The 21,533-nt window shown below is 33.7% G+C and overlaps 1 protein-coding gene across 3 annotated transcripts in view; it reads left to right on the forward strand.

The window, feature by feature from the left end:
- The window catches only part of LOC119644625 (furin-like protease 2), a 251,160-nt gene that overhangs the window by 213,762 nt on the left and 15,865 nt on the right, over positions 1-21,533 (forward strand). For all 3 annotated transcript variants that reach the window (XM_038044252.1, XM_038044253.1, XM_038044251.1), the window contains 5 exons: positions 709-868; positions 8,422-8,725; positions 9,822-10,979; positions 11,058-11,245; positions 11,392-11,548. In XM_038044252.1, coding sequence (XP_037900180.1) covers positions 709-868; positions 8,422-8,725; positions 9,822-10,979; positions 11,058-11,245; positions 11,392-11,548 — 1,967 coding nt within the window. The remainder of the gene's footprint in view (positions 1-708; positions 869-8,421; positions 8,726-9,821; positions 10,980-11,057; positions 11,246-11,391; positions 11,549-21,533) is intronic.

Consider the following 21,533-nt stretch of genomic DNA (forward strand, 5'->3'; position numbering starts at 1 on the left):
CCGAATTAACGGTTTCTGATTAAACGGTCGGGCTTTAGCATGATTGTTCACCGACGAATTGTAATTCAAGTTCAATGCGACAATTTGTTGAAGTTGAAGAAGAAATAATGACTAATTTAATGCATTACCTGACAGAGAGGCAATTGACCCTTAACTATACTTGACTAAGCCTAAGCGTAAGTTTGAACGACATGAACTTACAGTTTTTAAGAGAGAACATCTTTCCCAAAAATGAGTTCGCTTAGAACATTCGTACGCATCCACGAATCACTTTCAGACAAAATGTTGTTCGCCTCGTCATTCGTTCGTTTCGTACGTTGCTGGAAATCTTACCTGCCGTGGAGAACATAACATGGACCTTAGTTGATGTAACACACGCGCTCTTTATTAAAGCTTGCGAATCTCTCAAAAACGTGCTAATGCCGGCAATATTTCGAACTTATATACGAGTCCCATTGCAAATGTCATTGTTCGGTCGACGGTCTGACTGGCCTAAGGAAAGATGAACTAAAACAAAAAAAAAATATTTTTTTTTCTTAATTATTTTAGTTGACATACATCATAAGGTGCGTCTCTCGGGATATTTGTATTTGTTTTTAAAATTGAAAAATTTTTTTCAATTTTTAATAAAAACAACTTAGAAGAGAAGGTGACGACTACTACTACTACTACTTAACAAACTGTTTGTATATTTCCTTTTTTCGACAGGACCCTGATGCTTCGTTCGATATTAACGGTAACGACTCGGATCCAACGCCGCAGGATAATGGTGATAATAAGCATGGTACCCGATGTGCCGGTGAAGTGGCAGCCGTGGCTTTCAATAATTACTGCGGCGTCGGTGTGGCTTACAATGCCAGCGTTGGGGGTAAGTAATAAGCATTTCGTTTTTTCCTTTTTTTTTTTTTCATATTTACCGTTTTGCTTTCAAATTGAAAAAAAAAAAAACAAAATATTAATTATACAAGAAACGAGCATATGAAAGAAAAGAATTCTTAACTCAGCGTCAACTTCGATAGCATCTGACTGAAACTGAAATGTGTGATTAAACGTAAAGTGAAAGAATGTTATTATTATTATTTATTTATTTATTTATTTATTTATTTTTTTTTTTTTTTGCTATAGATTTAAGTTAAACGGTTTGCAGCTCTTGATTTTAATTTCAAACGCGAATAGACAGCCGATCGGTCAGAGATTTTCAATGATTTTCCAAGCTATGCGAAGGAAGTGTAGTTCCCCGAAATAAAGCAATAACTATAATACAATTTGTCTACATAGCAACATACATACATAAGCCTTATGTTAATTTATGCTAACCTATTATGTTTAACCGATCCATTATCTCCACTTTTCGTACACGTTGTTACAGCATTCCTTTCGTTCTTTTCTTATTTTCTTGTTACTACGATAAACAATTGTTTGTAAAGCCTTCCAACTGTTATCATCATTATATGTAACAACCGCTTCTACTCTTGCAAAAAAAAAAGAAAAAAACAAATCTTTTTGTTTGTACTTTGACTTTAGTAAAGTAAAAAAAAAAAAAAAAAAACAAAAAAAAAAACAAAAACAAGAAAAATAAAAGAGTAGATAGACGTGTAAACACATGTACATATATATATATAAACTCGTAAACAAAAAACATATTGAACATTCCAGTGGCAGCATAAATTTGTATAGTTGTGAACATCGTTCTAAACAAACATACGTTCACACATGCAAACAACCGCTTATTTTGTTATTTGCAAAAATGATTATCGCCAGCACAGCTGTATTCCAGCATATAAACATAATGTTGTGTAAATACTGGCATCATATATATGCATATATAAGTACGACACACACGGGAATGCCATTATACTGTTTGCAGTCTATGCAAGAAGGTGGTGGTCGGTCGGTCGGTCCCTATCAATTTTCAAATAATTTAAAATTTTCAAGCAAAATAAAGACAAAAATCACAAACTTTCGCTTCAGCTAAGTGAACACACACTTCCCAAATCATCGAAGAGTGTGCGACTTTCTTCTGTTTTTTTTTTTTTTTTTTTTGTCACAATATCGAACAATATTGAGCTTTCCGTTCCCAATGCGGAAAACGCATATTAATTAATCGAGATAGCAAGGCAAGTATATTCGCTTTGCAGCGAATCACATCTCTCACATCTCTTAAACGCTAAGTGCGTATATATTGTGTCCGAGACAAGTCATAGACTGTTTTTGATCAGCCAGACTGTATACGATTGTCTACTTGGCGTAAGGCAAGCTTACTAGATAGGCAGAGAGGCTCTTTCCTCAGCATCACTTTAAAGACTTGGTTTTTTTTTTTTTTTTTTTTTTTTTAAGACTTCATGACATGACTTCATCTTCCGGCACTTAACTGACCAGGCTTAAAACATTTTTTTACATAGCGTCTCTTCATAATGTTTTTGTTGTTTCAACAATAATTGACTGCCGTTCATCGTATAACATTCCGTTCACAGAATGCCTTAATATTTTATAGCTGAAGTCAATTAGAATGTTCTTGACAAGCAGTTTGACGTATTTTACCCACACTAAACTCGTTGTGGAATAAAAACTAGAAAGTTGCAGTAATTTGAAGTGCAATGGATTTACACTGCTAAGGTTATGGAAAATTGAAATGACTCTGATGTGTTTGTCAATAGTGGCTAGACTTTTTAAATCGGCCCAATAAATCAACATTTCGTCACTTAAGATTTATATAATAGAAATATAAATAGATAGGAAAAAGCAAAAGGCACGATTTTTGCCTTCTCTAGCGAAACATGGACAACTGGAGCCAATTCGTTTTGTCGTGTTTTCTACCTAGGTTTGTGCTCCCAAGTAAATGTGATTTGTGTGCGTGTGTTATGATCCGGAGCAAATTATAAAAAGAAAAAAAATTTTGCAATCGGTGTACCTCTCCTTAATTTCGATCTTGTATACGTCATTGTTGCGCCTAATTGTTGTTAATCTTTTCGCGAATCGCCAGCTGCATGGGATAGATGCACCTAAGGCCTCATGATTCTGTCTTTAATTTTTCTTTTCTTTGATATTTAGTTTCTTGGAAAATCGACTAGTTTTCCATTACCCATCCTACTAAACTCTCAAATATACGTTTTTCGTAACAACATTATTATGAGCAACATAACCTCTGGTACTTACATGCAGAGAAATATATTCGAAAGCTACTTTCGTTTATCGTCTGTAGTTTATAGCAGAACATGAAAAATTCCATAATGATAAGTAAAGAATTTTGAGCCGATTTAGCCTAATCTGTCCGCCTGCACTTTCTCTGGAATTTCATGTATGTTTTTTCTCAGCTGGAGTCGTAGAACCAGTTAAGATAGCTATTGTTCATAAACATGACCTGCCATAAATGTTTGTGTCACACACACACGCACACACACACACATACATACATACACACACATACACACATACACACATTTAACATATACAAGGATATACAACGTTCTTCTTATTTGTGTCATTTAGATTATGTGCAGATTTACTCCATAAAGGCGTTAACTTGTTCACGCATGTTTTCGTCGCATAGAGTTTGCATGGGTGTTGTTGAGTTGTCCTTGGAAAAGCTTAAGTCACTTCCAAACTATTTCGTAAATTTGTAGACGATATCTTCATTTTCGCTAATGAATTTTTACCACAGATACTACATAATTGCGCAGACAGACAGCTGGACAAATGAACAGACGGAGATATTTTGCTGTATTCCAAATTTGAAACTGGACACGAATTTATATCATTTACGGGGGGGTTTTGAAAGTTGTTTTGATACGTTATAATATTGGATAGGCGTGGTCATTTCTTTTCACTTTTATATATATATATATATGCCTTTAAGTTTTTGTACATTCCTGCATTATCCTTCCTTAGCAGTAGGGGCCTATGCCAAGATTAAATATGAAAGATTAGGTATGGTCCGAACTTTCTTCTCTGGGCAAGGTAAGGCCTATCTCGCACGTCTAGTTATTTAGTGCCTCCGCGTCATGTTGTCTGAAGAAACCATAACGCTCCCCGAAGCCTCGTACCCAGCAGTCAATAACTTTATCGCTTTCCATGCGCATTTAAAAATTTGTAAGGACATTCTTTGTGGATGGAGCGGACTCAATCCCACTGTCTTCTATACTTCGCACTATAATGCTTTCAACTATAATGTTTTCAAAATTTACAGGGAATAGTATCAACCCAGCATTGCCAAGCATCAAGTCAAACTACTACTTCTTTGGCTGCTCTCATATAATATCTCACACTTGTGTTAAATCTTGAGGCTGCATAGTGATCGATTTCTTACTAAAGAAGTCTGCAAGCAGACGACTTCTGATACTTTCAATGACTTCGCCTTTGTGGGTTTCCGCCACCGGGAATGCAAGTGTAGTCAAGTTTAATTGACTGACGAAAAAATAGATCGATCTCAGACTTCTGAATATTTCCAAAGTGTACGAAAAGCTTGCGTCATGGATCCCGCGAAATCGCATAACTTTAAAATCTTTAAAATCAAATTCCAATGTTAATTTTGTGCAGCTATCGTTAGAGTCGAGTCGAGTGTCATACATATATCAATTGAAAATTTTTACTTTAGAAATGCGTCGATTAACTAAAAGTACTTTCAACTATAAAAGAAAAAAATAACAAAGATCTCAAAGAATTTAAAAAAACAAAGAAAAAAAAAACAACTTTAACAGTTTCCATTTTGTTAACAAGCTTTGAATGTCATAAAGAAAACTCAATGATAATTTTAGTTCGAAGAAAACTCTAAGGCAAACAACATTGCATCAAAACTGTTTCCTTCAGCCCCCTCAATAAAAACTGAATAAAAATTTTTCAAATATCAAGCAACAACATTGACGATTGCTTGTATCGTGTTAATGTCTACAATGCGGAATATCAAGACATCTACTCAGACAACAAACCTCTTGTAAAATAATATAATAAAAAGAAAAGAAAAAAAAAAAAAAATACGAGCAAAAACATTAAATAAGAAAATTATGTTCGGTGAACACGACTTTTGGATACTTGGGAGCTAAGATAAATTTCAAAAATGAAATCTAATCGAGATAAATATTTTAGTTTATTTCGAATGTCGACAAATTGAATGAAATGAATTCAAGGTCATAAAATCAATCGACCGAAATTTCAAGAGTAAATTATTGCGACATACTTTTACTTATCTTCAAAGGCTTAACTCATCTTGACCTTGATTGAGACGGCATCAGTATCAAGTAAATATGAAATCACAACTTTGTATAAAGAAATTCAAATACATAGCTTCTCCATGGGTGCTAGGTACCTTTTTGTGTCTTCACAAATTTTTCGATATAATCTCGCTACGCTTGTTCGACAATGAAGGCAGTAAATGCATCGGCAAGGAAGTGCATCATATTTTGGTCTCCTCTTCCCGTGTTGAAAATGTAATTTACAGACGAGACAAGTGAATTCAAAACGAGCAAGCAAAACGAGTTTAATGACATTCGATAATCTTTCCTACCTTTAAATCATGTTTACAATCGTGAAACTTTATCAAGAACAGTAAATATTTTATAGGATAAACTGTAACCGTACACTTCATTAAACCTGAAGGAGCTTTGCTTGTTAATTACTCTTAAATTTCTTCTTATTAGAACCCCAAGTTAAATTCCATTCAATGGTTCGTTCATAAGAACTGTTTTAGTTTGCAAGGTATTGATGAAATTGTTTCTTTGAAAGTTGTTTTCATCATTTGACTTGAAGCCGCTCTTAACCGAATTTGTTTCTTTTTTTCTTTCTTTTTTCTTTTCAAAAATTTTCTCAACTTTATATGAAAAACTATGAAAGGTCGAAATAAGATCCGAGAGCTTTAATTAAAAAAAAAAAAAAAAAAACCCTTTGTTTTGGCAAGAGTAGCCTCGACCTTAAATTGTCTTTTTAAATAATTATTGAAAAAAGTATCATCGAAACATGGATAACATATTTCAATTACAATACGATATTAATGATCGTTCATTAAAAAAAAAAAAAAAAGCACAAGATGCCTTCCTGCATCTCCTCCTCCTCCATCGACCAGAGTTTCAATATTCTTTGCCAATTTTTTCCTCCGGAAACGTAAGATAACTGACACAGATTGTTCAAAAATGGCAATCAATACATTAATTAAATATGTGTGTACGTGTGTTAGTAGCTTTTTAAATGTACTCTATTCAATTTTACACAAACCAAATGATGCATTTTATTTGAGCGATTTAACGTATATGAAAATTGTACACATATTATGATGTTTTTTTGAAAGTAAATGAAAGAAAAAATGAAAGCAACACATGCATATATATATATATATATATCACACATACATTGATACGGTTCGGTGACTGCGTGTATGCATATTTAAGATGTTTTGTCAATATTTTTACAAAGTGTCAGCGACACTTTGTGCGGATCTCAACGGATGAAACGAAAAATTTTCAATTATTTCTGCACACATACACAAATACGTTCATGTGTTTGACGAAGAGCAAAAAAAAAGAAAAAAAATCAAATAAAAATGGATTCAACTTCTTGTCTGTGAAAGCTTCTAAGAAACGCTTACTTTGTACTTTCAATGTTTACCACGTAACGTAAGCATCAAATATATATGTGGGTGTGTGAGGAAAGCGAAAAGAAGGGAGAGAGGAATAAAATGTAAACTTTTAAAACTTTCACCCTTGTGTAAACTTTATGCATACAAAGACTTAAGTAGTAATAGAAAGTTCTGTTTTGGGTGGTAAAAGTGTTCGTTGCTTTTTAGTACACTTTGTGGATAGGTAATGGCGTTCGTTAAACCCTTAGGCTCTTTTGTAATCAAAACGATCAACTTAAGGCGTCATGATGAAATTGAAAGCTTTTTTTTTTTTTTTTTTTTTTTTTTTTGCTTTTCCTCCCTTTAAAAACAAGGTGTACACAGTGTTTACAAAGTTATCATTCGCTCTATATATACCCATATAGCGACACTTAGGTATGAGAGATAATAACCGCATTCATGCTATGTAAGCCTTTGGGTTAATTTCTTTTCTTTTTTTTCTTTTTTTTTTTTTCAATATTTCATTATACATAAAACCTTATCGGTGTAGGCGACATAATATAATACTAGTCGTAAGCGTATGCGAAGTTGATGACATTTTTTTTTTTTTTTTTGGTATAATCACTTTTCTAGTAAGTAAGTTTATCAAGCGTCAAAGTTGGATTGCATTAAATTTTATATAACTGAAATCAATTTTCTTTAATTTCATATGACAATAAACAAAATATAAAAATGCTTTGGTACAGTATTCTTCAATGATGTTTTATAGGCGATAAAACAAAGAACTACAAAACTCAAATCATTAATATAAGAAAAGCAAAAGAAAATAAATGGAAATGAATTTTGCGTCCTTGTTAATCAATTTGTAATATCGTATAAGGAATTATAGACAAAATTTATGAATTCAGCACAAAGCTTACGAAATATATTTTGCTCAAGAGTGCTGCTGACACAAATATATAGCGTGTATTCAAGTGATCGAGCCTCGTACCGAATTACTCTATAGGTAGTTAAATTAGTGAAGCCTACACGCAAATATATGTATATATATACATATATATATCGGGAGATTTAAGCATTCTTATGTATAAAACAGGGTCAAGACAAGTCGAAAATTTACTCATTAGAATGCTGCACACATGGAACAGAGAAACAAGAGACTTGTTGTAGCAATTTTTGAAAAATCACTCGCAATTTCGATCAGATATGGCAAAGCTATTAAACGCTATTATTCAGACGGTCGCCTGAGACAGCGTAACGTTAACAGGCCTATTGAAGCGCTTTGTTTATCGATTATGTAACTATTTATTGGCCAAACGAAAGACACATGCTCGCCAATTAATTGCTTTAACAGTACAACAGTATCTGCTTTCTCAACGTTCCTAAGTAGTCGTCGCGACGATTGCCGCAATTTCGATCGCATAACACGCTCTCAGGGCTGTCCGATCTTACATAGTACTGTCGGTGAACGGTTATTTACTGTTAAGTGCATTTTTTCGAAAACCAAAAAAAAAAAAAAAAAAAGAAAAGAAAAGAAAAAGTAAGTAAGTAAGTGAAAGAATTGTTTTTGTACTTTTTGCATATCAATCTGACCTCGTATGTGCATGCAGAGATTATGCAGCAACGCATCAGAGGAAACAAAGATACATTTACTCTTTGTTTTGTTTTTTTGTTTTTTTTTTTTTTGCTCTTTGCTACATTCGATTATTATTGGGTTTTCATTTACCCCCGAAATAAAGATTGGCGCAATACGCGCCGCAACGATGGCATAACCTTTTATTGTGAATTTTATTTTCGTAACTTTTGTTTTCGTTGATATTTATTTACAGGCGGGCAAGTACTTGTATTTATTTATGCCAACTCTTGTTGTTTTTCAGGTGTACGAATGTTGGATGGTAAAGTGAATGATGTGGTTGAAGCGCAAGCTTTAAGCTTAAATCCTTCACACATTGACATCTACAGTGCTTCATGGGGTCCCGAGGATGATGGTTCAACGGTCGATGGTCCTGGCCCTTTGGCACGTCGCGCCTTTATTTATGGTGTAACGAGCGGTCGGCAGGGTAAAGGTTCAATATTTGTTTGGGCATCCGGCAATGGCGGTCGTTATACAGACTCATGCAATTGCGATGGCTACACAAACTCTATATTTACTCTATCCATATCAAGTGCAACACAAGGCGGGTAAGTGCTGCGGAGATTATTGTATGTGGAAAGCAAATACCAAATGTGTCAAGAATTTACTCTTTTTTTTTTTGTTTAATGATTTTTCTTTATATTTATTTTTTATTTCCTTACACCTTTGTTGTGAGCAACAAAAAAAAAAAGCAAAAAAATAAATAAAAATAAATAAATAAATACATATATAGGCATATGATATATGCTTTCTACAAAGCACTCTGATGAAATTTCTCCTCAATCTGGTCGAAATTGTGAACGTCATTCATTATTAAAGCTTTCAGAGTCTCGCTCTCTCCTTTTGTGTATTGCTTGCTATCATTTGTTAAAATTTATTTTACGACTTTAAAGTTTTCAATGTAATTTTTAACAAATGTTTTTTAAAAAGTCAATTTTTTAAATTAGTTGTATGTTTTGTTTTTTTGTTTTTTGTTGTTGTTTTTTTTTTTTTTTTTTTTTTTTTGTTATTTTTAATTCAGCGTTCATTAATACTTCACGTAAGCATTTTAAATCATTTGCTTTTGTTTAAAGTTTTAATGAACAATTATCGGTATTTGGCCAGTAATAAAGCGAAAACCGATGCGAAAATAATCTGTTTTATTTTTATTTTTTTTTTATTATTAAATTTTTTTATTTTTATTTTGAATAAAAAACATACATACCATTAAAAATTTATTAAACTTAAACATTATATGGAAAACATGACCGAGCCAAACACAAGCATGCTCAGCTAACCAGACAAACATTTAGTTAGCCAAACGGTCAACCAATTGACCTAATTGGCAATTATAAGCTTTTTAATTTGTTAAAACCAATAAATATACATTAAAAATTTTTAAATAAAAATGCAGAAAAAACACCAGAAGCGCGCGTACGAGACAATTTATGCAAATTAAAACACCAAACCCGGAATTAAAATGATTTTAATTGAATGAAAATGTTATTAACCATGAAATATAATAATAAATTTTCAATAAATTTTAATATTTATTATATTATATTTAAAGTTTTGTTTATTGTTATTATTATTATTATTATTATTACAATTTCTTTTTTTTGTTTTTTTTCTTTTTTGCTTTTTTTTATTTTATTACTTTTGCAGATTTAAACCGTGGTATTTGGAGGAATGTTCTTCAACATTAGCTACCACTTATAGTTCGGGTACACCTGGGCATGATAAAAGCGTGGCTACAGTTGACATGGATGGTCGATTAAGGCCGGATCATATCTGCACGGTAGAGCATACAGGCACTTCGGCATCGGCCCCATTGGCTGCAGGTATTTGTGCTTTGGCTTTGGAAGCCAATCCTAATCTGACATGGCGTGATATGCAATATCTTGTCGTTTATACGTCGCGGCCAACTCCTTTGGAAAAGGAAAGTGGTTGGATGTTGAACGGTGTTAAACGCAAATACAGTCATAAATTTGGTTATGGCCTTATGGATGCTGGAGCTATGGTTTCATTGGCCGAACAATGGACATCGGTACCACCTCAGCATATATGCAAATCGCGTGAAAATAACGAAGATCGCAAAATCGAGGGCACATATGGTTATACCTTAGCGACGCATATGGATGTGAACGGCTGCGCAGGGACTATAAACGAGGTCCGTTATCTTGAGCATGTGCAGTGTAGAATCACATTGCGATTCTTTCCACGCGGCAATCTAAGAATTCTCTTAACCTCTCCAATGGGTACTACTAGTACTTTGTTGTTTGAGAGGCCTCGAGACATTGTGAAGTCAAATTTCGACGATTGGCCTTTCTTAAGTGTACATTTCTGGGGCGAGAAGGCTGAAGGAAGATGGACTTTACAGATCATTAATGGCGGTCGCAGGCGAGTTAATCAACCCGGTATTCTATCCAAATGGCAGTTAATATTCTATGGCACCGCCATACAGCCATTACGTTTGAAAAATGATTTAATTAATCAGCAATTGCGGGGTTCGGCTAATCCTTATGCTTTTCCTACCGAATCGGATTTAACTCAATCGGCGGGTGATGGTGGATACTTTAATATGGATCCCATTAATGGGGTATTAAGTTTTCAAAATCTGTTCACCGGCGCTGCTTCGAATCCAGAAAAAGCTATAGCTACTGTCGATGGTCACAATATTCCGACACCGCAGCGGCAAAATGTTATGGCTGATTCGAATAATAAATTGGTTTTACATGACTGCGATCCTGAGTGCGATTCACAGGGCTGTTATGGTCGAGGACCGACACAGTGCGTGGCTTGTAAACATTATCGTTTGGACAAGTAAGTCAGGACGAAGTAGAAATCAAAAATAAATTTTTTTTTTTTGTTTTTTTCAATTCTTTCCGTTTATTCCTATAGCACTTGTGTAAGTCGTTGTCCACCGCGGTCTTTCCCCAATCAAGGGGGTGTTTGTTGGCCTTGCCATGAATCTTGTGAAACTTGTGCCGGTGCCGGTCAAGACAGTTGCTTAACTTGTGCTCCAGCTCATTTGCATGTCACCGATTTGGCGGTTTGTTTGCAAGTCTGCCCGGAAGGTTATTACGAAAGTAAGCGCAAATATGCCAAAAATTTTACTAACATACATTTTGGCAATTTTCCTTAATTTTTATTTATTTATTTATTTATTTATTTTTCTTAATAATTATTCCAAAACTTATCCTCATTCTGTACTTGATTTTTATTTTGCTTGCAGATTATGATAATAAAACTTGTGTACCGTGCGAAGCGAACTGTGCCTCATGTCAGGATCGTCCTGATTATTGTACCAGTTGCGAACATCATTTGGTTATGCACGAACACAAGTGTTTCTCATCATGCCCCTTACACACCTACGAAACCGAAGATTACAAGTAAGTTGTTCTTTAATTTCAAATATATGCAAAGACTTTTTATACGAAGACATCAGTACACCTAGCGCACGGGACGAGAGATCAACAAACTTTCTCCGAGTGTTTATATATTTGTGTATAGGAGAATAGGCGAGCAACTTAAGTTTTATTTCTTTTTTATTTATTTATTTATTTTTTTTATTTTTTATTTTTATTTTTTTTTTTTTTGCCTTCCCTCTTACTGCACTCTTACACCATGGCATAAAGGGTCAGAGTGAAGTAATAACAATAACAACAACAAGTACCTCATTAGTGCTAAGCTTATTTCATGCTTGAAATTCCAAGTCATTCTACACTTGTATTTCCTATGACGCTGTTGTTGTCGTTGGTGCCGTTGCAATTGCTATAGCTATTGCCGTTGCTGTTAAGCTATCAACACGCTATAATTACAAACATTTTCACACTAAACCACTACAACTACAAACACTTAAATATATGAGAACAACATATGCGTGTTCTTATGTGCATTTTGATACATGAGATGACGTTGCGGCGTCTGTTGGGTATATAATGTTACTATCATGCATATAACCAGCAGAGTAGAACGTGATATGCAAAAACTCATTAAGTATAACTGCAGGTTATATGTTAACAGTACCAGTCGTGGAAGATGTAGCAAAAATAGTAGTAGTAGTAGTAGTAGGTAATAGTAGTAGTAGTAGTAGTAGTAGTAGTAGTAGTAGGTAGTAGTGGCGGTAGTAGAAGTGGTAGTAAAAGTTAAATAAATATTCTACTTCCATGCAAGCATACATGCGGACATATATGAACTTATAAACAATTTATGAGTTTAAAAGACAGCACACGAAAGGAATTCAAATATTTCTCGAAATAAAAAAATATGAGAGAATAAATAAAATTTTCAGTGATTATATACATATATGTGTTTAAAAAAAAAAAAAAAAAAAAAATTTTTTTTTTTTTTTTTTTTTTTTTTTTTTTTGTAAAGACTCTCTAAAGTTTACTTAGAGTGCTCATGAACTACAACAATCCTCTTAAAATTCATTTTTTAATGTTTTAAAATTTCTTTTTTAATTAGTTCTCGAAAATGTGTTTAACTTTCAAAGGCGTTTTTGTGTGAACTCCCCACTATCCCCACTATTTACATGAGACCATTATGGTTCCAAATAGAAAAAGTTAGTCAATGAACGAACGGTAGTTTATATATATATATATATATATATATATATATACATATGTATATATGTATATGTATGTATGTATATATTAAAATTTTTAGTTTTAGTTTGCGCTATTGTCATTAACTTTGACTTGAATTTTGGTTGTTTTTTTTTCTTACTAACCAAATAACTCGCGGTTTCCACAAAATTTACTTTTCTACGGAAGAGCGGTCACAAAATGTTCATTAAAGTTAAAGTTAAAAAAAAATAGTTCAATATCAAAACAATATTACACGTACATATAGAGCATTAAGATTTTTTTAATTAATTTTTTTTATTTTTTTTTTTTTTTCATTTAATCTTAAAAAATGGTTTTTTTGATTCGACTTTGTCCTCAATATCCCACAAGAGCAAAAGTCAGATGGTCTTAAGCGAGATGAAAGTGTGAGTAAGAGTGATTATGAAAACAATTAAGTTAATTTTCGACAAATTCCTAAGATCGAATACAGTCTATGCACATGCATTAACGTGGTCCAACTATGAGGCCCATGTCGTCTTTCAAAATCGATTGCATATATTCAAACGATGTTTACCTGATATCGGAAATGTTTCTAACTGTCAGTCGGCGAACTATGGGCAACAAATACTTAACGTTCATCACGTAATGTTCATGAACAGCCGCAAGTGGATTTTTTCTGTTAGCACGACACAGTTTCCCGATAGGTCTCATTCCTTCTCCCGAAGTGTTCTAACTATTGACGTAAATACTCATTTAGTCTTTGTGTTCCTTGGACTAATGTAAAGAAAGATAAAGCAAAAGATCTGACTAAATACATTTACTATTTATTTAGAAAAACTGGTCTGATCCGAGTCATTTTCAATGGCGTTTAGCCTAGGGCCAAAAGCAAGCATAAAAGACGGACAGATAGGCAGGCAGACAGACGAGCTTAAATCCATTTACAAGATGAGTCTGACACGATTAGCATAATAAGAGGTGGACTTACCCTTAAGTTTTTCTCGGTAGAGGTCCACAAGGTAGGGTATGAAAACGCAGATTTTATTCACTAAAAAATGAAGACTTCTTAAGGCCTTTATAAAACTATTATCAATAATATTCGCATACACTTATATAGCATTTAATCGATCTCGTCTGATCTATTAGAGAGTTAGGAAATTTCTTAAGGTCTTCCGGTATGAAATAAAATAATTTTTTTTTTATAGAAGGAGTAAACTTTATTATGTTGTATATCTACCATTTTCCCCTCTTTATAATATTTCTGATCTTTTGCAGTAAAAAATTGTTGTGTATATGTCAATTTACATAGTCATCTGGATTGAAAGTTTTGCTAGATAAAGAATTTTGCAGAGATCCAAAGTGATTGTAATCTGATAGTGCAAGAATATGTCAAGACTATATGGCATATATGGTAATACATCCCAGATAAGTTTTAATAATTTTTGGTGGATGAGAGAAAAAGCATGGGATCTTGCATCGTCGCGATGAAACACTATACTTGTTCGATTGACCAATGCTGGACGTTTCTGCCGCAAGGCTTCATTTAATTTGATGAATAGTTCGGAGTATGCTTCGGAATTAATCGTTTCGTTACGCGGCAGAAATTCCTAAAACACAATTCCTTTATGATCCCACATCCGATAAACGGTTTTGGTGTTGTTTGAGGTGGCTAACCACGTTTTGATCGTAATCTATTCCGTTGCTCCAAATGCAGTTCTCGTCAAAAGTGGGTTGTTTTGGTAGCATATCACGTGATGTGGAATCGAAATATCCAGCGTTTTTTATACGCCAATTAATCGTCGAACTACCTGAGAAAAGTTATTTTAATCAGTTGTGTCGATAAAAGCCGGGAAGAAATTTCCGAATTACCTAATAGTTTGATCACCAAATTACATTTTCGGAATAGCATAAAATCTGCTTATGAGAGCGTAAAGAAAAAGAAAAAAAAAAAATTACTCAGTTCACATTTCTGGATCATTTATTAAAATACGCTGCGACTTTGTAAAATTTGATAAAATTGATTAAAACAATAATTTCAATATTAAAGCGTAATTAAAAGTGAAATGTTTCAATACGAATTTTATTATCAAAAAAGAATTTTAATTGCATTTCAAAAAAAAATTGATTTTATTCTTTTCAAATAAATTGCATAAGTCTATAATAAATTTGTAAAGATGATAAATAATAAATTGACAGATTGTTCAATTTTATAAATTTGCACAAATGTGTAAATATCAAACATATTAAAAAACACTTTACTAATATAATATCTATGTTCTTCTTCGAGATCACAAGCACGAACAAGAAATTTCTTTAGTCTCATGGAAAGACTAAAATGGAATTTAATTTATCGAACTTACATAAATGAATGTTCATGCTTACGTGCGTGTGTGTGTGTGTGTGTGTTTGTGTGTGTGGTGTTCAATTGAACAGAAAACAACAAAAATTTAATATTATTACGGCTGTCAAAATTACAGAAAAGAAAGTTTCATAAGAATTTTGCTTAAACATATATGAGCACTTGTATTAAATACACGACCTACCACCAATACCGACATGCCACATTTGTTCAATAAGTTGATAGGATGATTAATAAAGTAACAATTTTTAAGCAAAATCAGACTTTATTTAATAACATAATCTCCTTCGGGCGTAAAACATTCGTTTCAACACTAGTCCAAAATTTCCCCGCTTTTCCTATGCAACGATCTGCGCAAGCCTTAAAAGTACGCTTCAATTTCGGCCGTCAAACCATTTCTCTTAACATCGAATATCTTTTGGAGACTCGTGAACACGTAATAGTCGCTGTTCGTGCAATTTTGCCATTATTAGCTCGGTTACCCTTACGATATCCATAATATATATCCGTTGATATATATATATATCGCGTAAACATCCTGTTCACTGCTACCATTAAGAGAAAAGTCAACTATATCACGCAACTTCATCGTTCAGTCCGCCAAAACGATTTTGGTATGTATTCTACCGTATTCGGCCGAACAGAATTTTCAATATCATCGGTGCTTGTACGACCGCAAATCATTTCTCTACCATTTTTCTCGATGGAGCTGAGCTCTCAAGCCATTGCTTTGCTTTGCTTGAACGGTTTTTTTTATTGTTTTGAAAATGATAAAAGTAGTGTCGCAAAAATAACTGTACCTTGTAAAGTAATAGTAACAGAATGCCATGAGAAATTTTCGCACATTTCGTTGAAACGTTGGCGCAACATCTAAAAAGTAAGAAGACCAAATCTTCGATACCCATCGTCGTTGTCCTATGAACGATTGAAACAAACTAATTATAGAAATTTTCATATTCCACAATATTGGGTGGGCGTGGCTAATATTTGATATTCTGTTAGAATAATTTTGTGGAAATTCAGATCATGTATCGTGTTTTAGCTTATGAATAACAAGCAAAAGACATGGAAAGCAAAGGTGTTCGCAGTGTTGCTTGTACACACATGTGCTACGTAGTAAGCGTGTTTTTTGATCTGCTTACGACATTTTCAAGATCTTTTGTAAATTTCTTTCTCAAATTTCTTTCTTTTTGCGCACCGGGGCATGTGTACCGCAGCTACAATACAGTTTGGCAGCTGAATAGCTTAATGGACTAACAGAGGGACAGATGAACAGCTTAATGGGCTAACAGAGTCACAGATAAACAGATGAACATATTTAGGCGCATTCAGCATTTGATGGGGGTTTTGAACTGTACTATTGGAAGATAATTAAGTCTTGATCCATTATAATAGGTTTGTACAGGTACTACCGGGCTTCGCCCATAGAATGTGCGTTAAAATTTTTATAGATTTATCTGCTGCAGTTGATGCGTAATAATTAAAGAAACAATTTTGTACTCGTTTCGAAAAGCAAGGGTATTCTCTGTCTTTCTACTGTACTGTAGGCATGTCCTTTGACCGAATTGACTCATTTTCAATATCAAACTGCGTGCAAGAGGTTCCAATCTTGCTACCAAACTTGAAGTTGCTAATTTCATTTTTGGCGGTCAGGAGAATATTTACAACAGACAATGCACAGACGAACGGACAGGCGGACAGATAGAAAAGTTTAAATCGATTCAGAACTTGATGCTGATTAATATATAAATTGTGGGGTTTCTGAACCTTTCTTCTGAATGTTACAAACGTTTTAACAAAATGAACATGTTCAACATCCTTCAGTGATGAGCATGAAAATTTAGTTCTTTTATCAACTTTTGTGTTTTTTCGGGGTAACGGGGAAGGATAGATTAGGGTCACGATCGTATATATTTTACTTACTTGTTTTTATTCAGTTAATGGAATCAATTTTCATTTATTAATCACTCGTGCTATAAGCGAGAGGATAGAATCAGCAACGGTTAGAAATAAAATATGTAAGTTAAACCTTGAGAGCTATGAGAGTTTAGAGCATTTAGATGGTTTTCATCGTTAGCTGTCTATTAAACGATTTATTGTAAGAGAATATCGAACAATCCTGTAAGCAAATGCGAAAGCTTTTTGTTACCTGTGCCCTGATGAAAACGTGGCCATGCATTTCGTAGTCTGTTAGTTTAAAAATTTTCCTAAGATAACCATCATCTAGATAGGAAAATGTATGTGAAGCCGAGACAAAAGCATGTTTGCCGGCATGTTTACCTATATGCTGGTATTGTATGGTGTGCAGTTACTGTTACTGCTGCTGATATTGCTATTGCTGCTATTATTTGCATTCTGTTGTGTTCAAAGGTTGCTCTTCTTCATTTATCAGCACATTCTATGCGGCGGTAGATGCACGCACAAAGACGTACATCCCCGATGAGTGCAATTGATTGACATGCTTTTCCATAATTTTTGACCGGCTCTTGTGGCATATCACTACCAGTGTATCATCGTTATATGGGTTGTGAATGCGTTGGGGATGGTCAACAACGGCTTACGTTCGATATTGTTTTTCTTCCATTATTTTTGTTTTTTTTTTTTTTTTTTGTTTTTCTTTTTGTTTGTTTTTTTTGTTTTGTTTTTGTGATTTATCTAGAAATTATTATGAGGTCCGAGTTATCATCAATGTCAAAGTTAATTGCATTTGTTTGTTTGGCCACAAAATCGAAAATAGCTTTTTAATTTTACTACAATTTGTATTTACACGAACGTGTTAGGTTATGTTATTTGTTTAGCTAACACACAATGCCCGGCCACTATAATCTCCTAATTATAGATAATTGAATAGCCATTAATTTGAATTTCTAAATTTTAGCAAAAGTGTAAGTAAATGCGTACTTGAATGTTTATGCGCGTTCTGCGTTAAGCGTATGGCCCGGTCGTGTATTGAAATTTTATGTATTTATTATTATAATATTTATATAGTTTTACAATTAGTTTTTATGTAAGTGTATGCGTACGCATAAAGCATAATCATACGTAAACATAAACACATACATTTAAATCAATTATAAAATCATTTATGCATGTGTCGAACATCAATTTCAGTTTGTTTTTTTTAAAACTTTATTTGCATTTAAATTATATTTTAATATAATTAATTAGCCTGAATACACACATTTTGTAGTTGCATTGTAAAAACGCAAATAAGTAAATGCTCTACGCAAGTATTGATAACCTTTAGCTCTAACAAAACAAATAAGCGAATAATAGCGGAAATGTAAAATAAATTTTCAAAAACCGGTTACCAGTTATCAAAACGCAATAACGAAATAATATTTGCGCAATTTCATCAGGCATAGATAAGCAAATCAACTATTTTTCATTAGGGCCGTCCATCATTGATCGAATAAATGAACTCGAAAATCTGCCAGCAAAGCCGTAGCATTTACCCATCCGACACATCTCCCACCAGGCTACGGCTACTCACTTCTTTCCGATCATCAACGTCTTGCATATATAGGGCAATATCCCTTGATTGATATATATATACATATATATATTTATATATATATATATATATATACCAACCTATAAGCTCGCTATCAATGCTTTAGAATGGCCTTGCATCCTTGCTTCTGAGAAACTTGATGCAATATAACCCGAGAATAAATGGTTTACGCTAAAATCAAAGTTTGCTCCTAGGATGCGGCACGAGCACCGATCGACCTATGTCGCAAAATTTCGGATGGTGTCTGGCGGACTGCATACGGCAAGCTTATGCGGTCTTGGCTAAAATATCGCTGATTTGTAACCCAAAGAAGGTGATGGAACCAGGGACGCTAAAGCGATACTCGTATTAATACTGAACTGTCACAATAGGCCCGACACTGCTTCAGCGGTATCTACTTTTCGTAAGCGGTTTTCCCTAATCAGAAAATGTCTTGCCCGAATGCTTTACTTACGACATTGTTCTTTTCATTTCGGACGTAAATCTGTGTATTGTCAATCAGAAGCCCTAGCAATACAATGTTTCCTGCATTTTTTTTATTCTTCCCTATGTGCAAAATTGTGTTCTGCAAATGCCCGGCCAAGAAATCCTTTTCTAAAAAGTAACAAGTTTTGTTTTTGGTGCGAGTTGATATTCTGCTTCTTTTTTTTTTCAATAATTATTTAAAAAATTTCCTTACCAGTTCCAGCAACTTTTTGGAAAGAGTATAAAATAAGCGGTTTTTTCGATGATTTTTTTTTAGGTTAGGAGGGAAGGTAATAGATTAGTAATATTTGAGAAGGTTAATAGGCATAAGGAGAAGAAGAAGAAGGCGCTATGTCTGGTTGAGCAGGGTGGGTGAGGTAAAAGTTTCCCCTCCGAGCTGAAACAATACATCCTTGACAACTCGGTGTGGCCGAGCGTTGTCATGGCGGAGGATAACTTTGTATCTGTTAATCTGTATTGCTGGTCGTTCTTGCAACAATATATCGTTTATTTTATTCACTTCACGTCGATTTAATTCGGCTTTAGCAGCTCGTCATACACTACACTTTGCTGATCTCATATGCATATGCACAGGAAAACTCTGCGACCATGAATATTTCACTTCGGTGTCGATATGAATGTCTCTTCTAGACTAACCAATGACTTATTACGCTTAAGACTGTCGTAATAGATCTACTTTTCATCGTCAGTCACAATACGCCGTAGAAAACACTTCTTTTCTTGCCTGGCAAGCAATAGAAACGCGATGCTCAGACAGTTTGAAATATCATGATTGGAAATGTGGCGCGAAAAAAGTTTCGAAGAACATGTACTTTTAAAATTACAAGCGACATCGGACGATATCGCTTTGTCCTATGTTGACCTTAACGTACAGCAAATGGCGTTTTGTCGTTTAGTTTGATTAGAAGCAAAATTCCGCTGACAATTATCGAAATCAATCAACTCTTGAAGACAAGTATGGCAATGAAAAATGAATACGAAATCTTCACTAACTGTAGAGGCAGATGCAGTTGACGAAATGATGAATATCTATATATTAATTGATTCTACGCGCTAATATAAGCTTATAAGCTTACACTTTTCAAACTCATTTAGTTCATGTAAGCTGCAGGTTACTCATCAAGAGAATTTTAGATGACGAAACAAACTTTTTTTTCGCCTTTCGAAAATCTCATCAACAAAATCAAGCGTATACATACATACATGGAACGTTTCGTTCCGAGAGCTTCTTGTTTAAACGAAAAGATAAAACGTTCTATGCGATTTGCATCGCAGGCATCTTGTTTTCTCCCACAACTTCAGCTTCCGTGTTCTGTGTTTGATTTGAATTTATTCCATATTAAGCTTAATTTTTATGATAAGTATTTTTTGAAAAATCGTCTCTCTCTCTAATGATAATGATGATGATTTAATTAAATATTCGAAGAATATCTCTTTCGTAAAAAAAACAAAAAAACCAAAAAAAAAAAAACAACTGGTTTCGCATTTGACAATATCCTCAGAAATACTTATGAATAAAATCGATTCGATTGAAATTTATTTTTGATTAATTGATGCTTGATTAACTTATATTGCTTATGATTACGTGACATTTTTCAAATTAACTGGAGATGTGTAAAAACGTCAAAACATGCCTAGAAAGACATTGCGGATAAATAATTGATAAAAAAATGTTTCAAAGTTAATTTGTATTGATTAATATATTTGATATTGAGTGTGTGTGTGTGTGTATGTGTGTGTGTGTGTGTCTGTGTGTATGTGTGTATACGACCGTGCAGATAGTACCCTTCATCATTATCTCGTATCTTATTATCGTCTTTTATATCTTCGAAGGCTCTAGCATTCCAGTTATGCATGCTCGCCAACACTGATGCATTCACTGCATATCTGTTATGCACTTATGCACTTAATGGTGGCTTCAACTTAAACCAATACGACGGCAGAGAAAATTCACAGTGCAATTTAATTTCATCGTACAGTTTCCTATTGACTTTGTGGGTTAGGGAAATGTATCTCGACTTTAAAGCGCTCATGCCTTGGGGGCATTTACATGTTATATGTATATCGATATATATTAACATCACTGCCATGTTAAAGATAGGAGGGCAATTGACACTTGAAGTATTTACGATTGTTCGCTTTCATGTTACTCGTTGTAATTTCAAACGTTAATTGAATCGGATATTAATGTTCAAACCGAAAGCAGTAGTGTGTGTAGACATACATACATATATATATATATATATATATATATATATATATATATATATGCGCGCGTTGTTGTTTATATGTATATATATGCATATATACATGTGTACAATATATGTTGTTGTACTTAGTAGTTATATACAGTACGGTTCGATAGCAAATTTAATTAGAAAATTTCTCCTTGAAAGCAGAGAATTATGTAATTAAATTATAAGTTATTTATTGCATTAGAATGTTATTTTAAA

This window comes from Glossina fuscipes, unplaced genomic scaffold (assembly GCF_014805625.2).
Source record: "Glossina fuscipes isolate IAEA_lab_2018 unplaced genomic scaffold, Yale_Gfus_2 0, whole genome shotgun sequence".
NCBI lineage: Eukaryota > Metazoa > Arthropoda > Insecta > Diptera > Glossinidae > Glossina > Glossina fuscipes.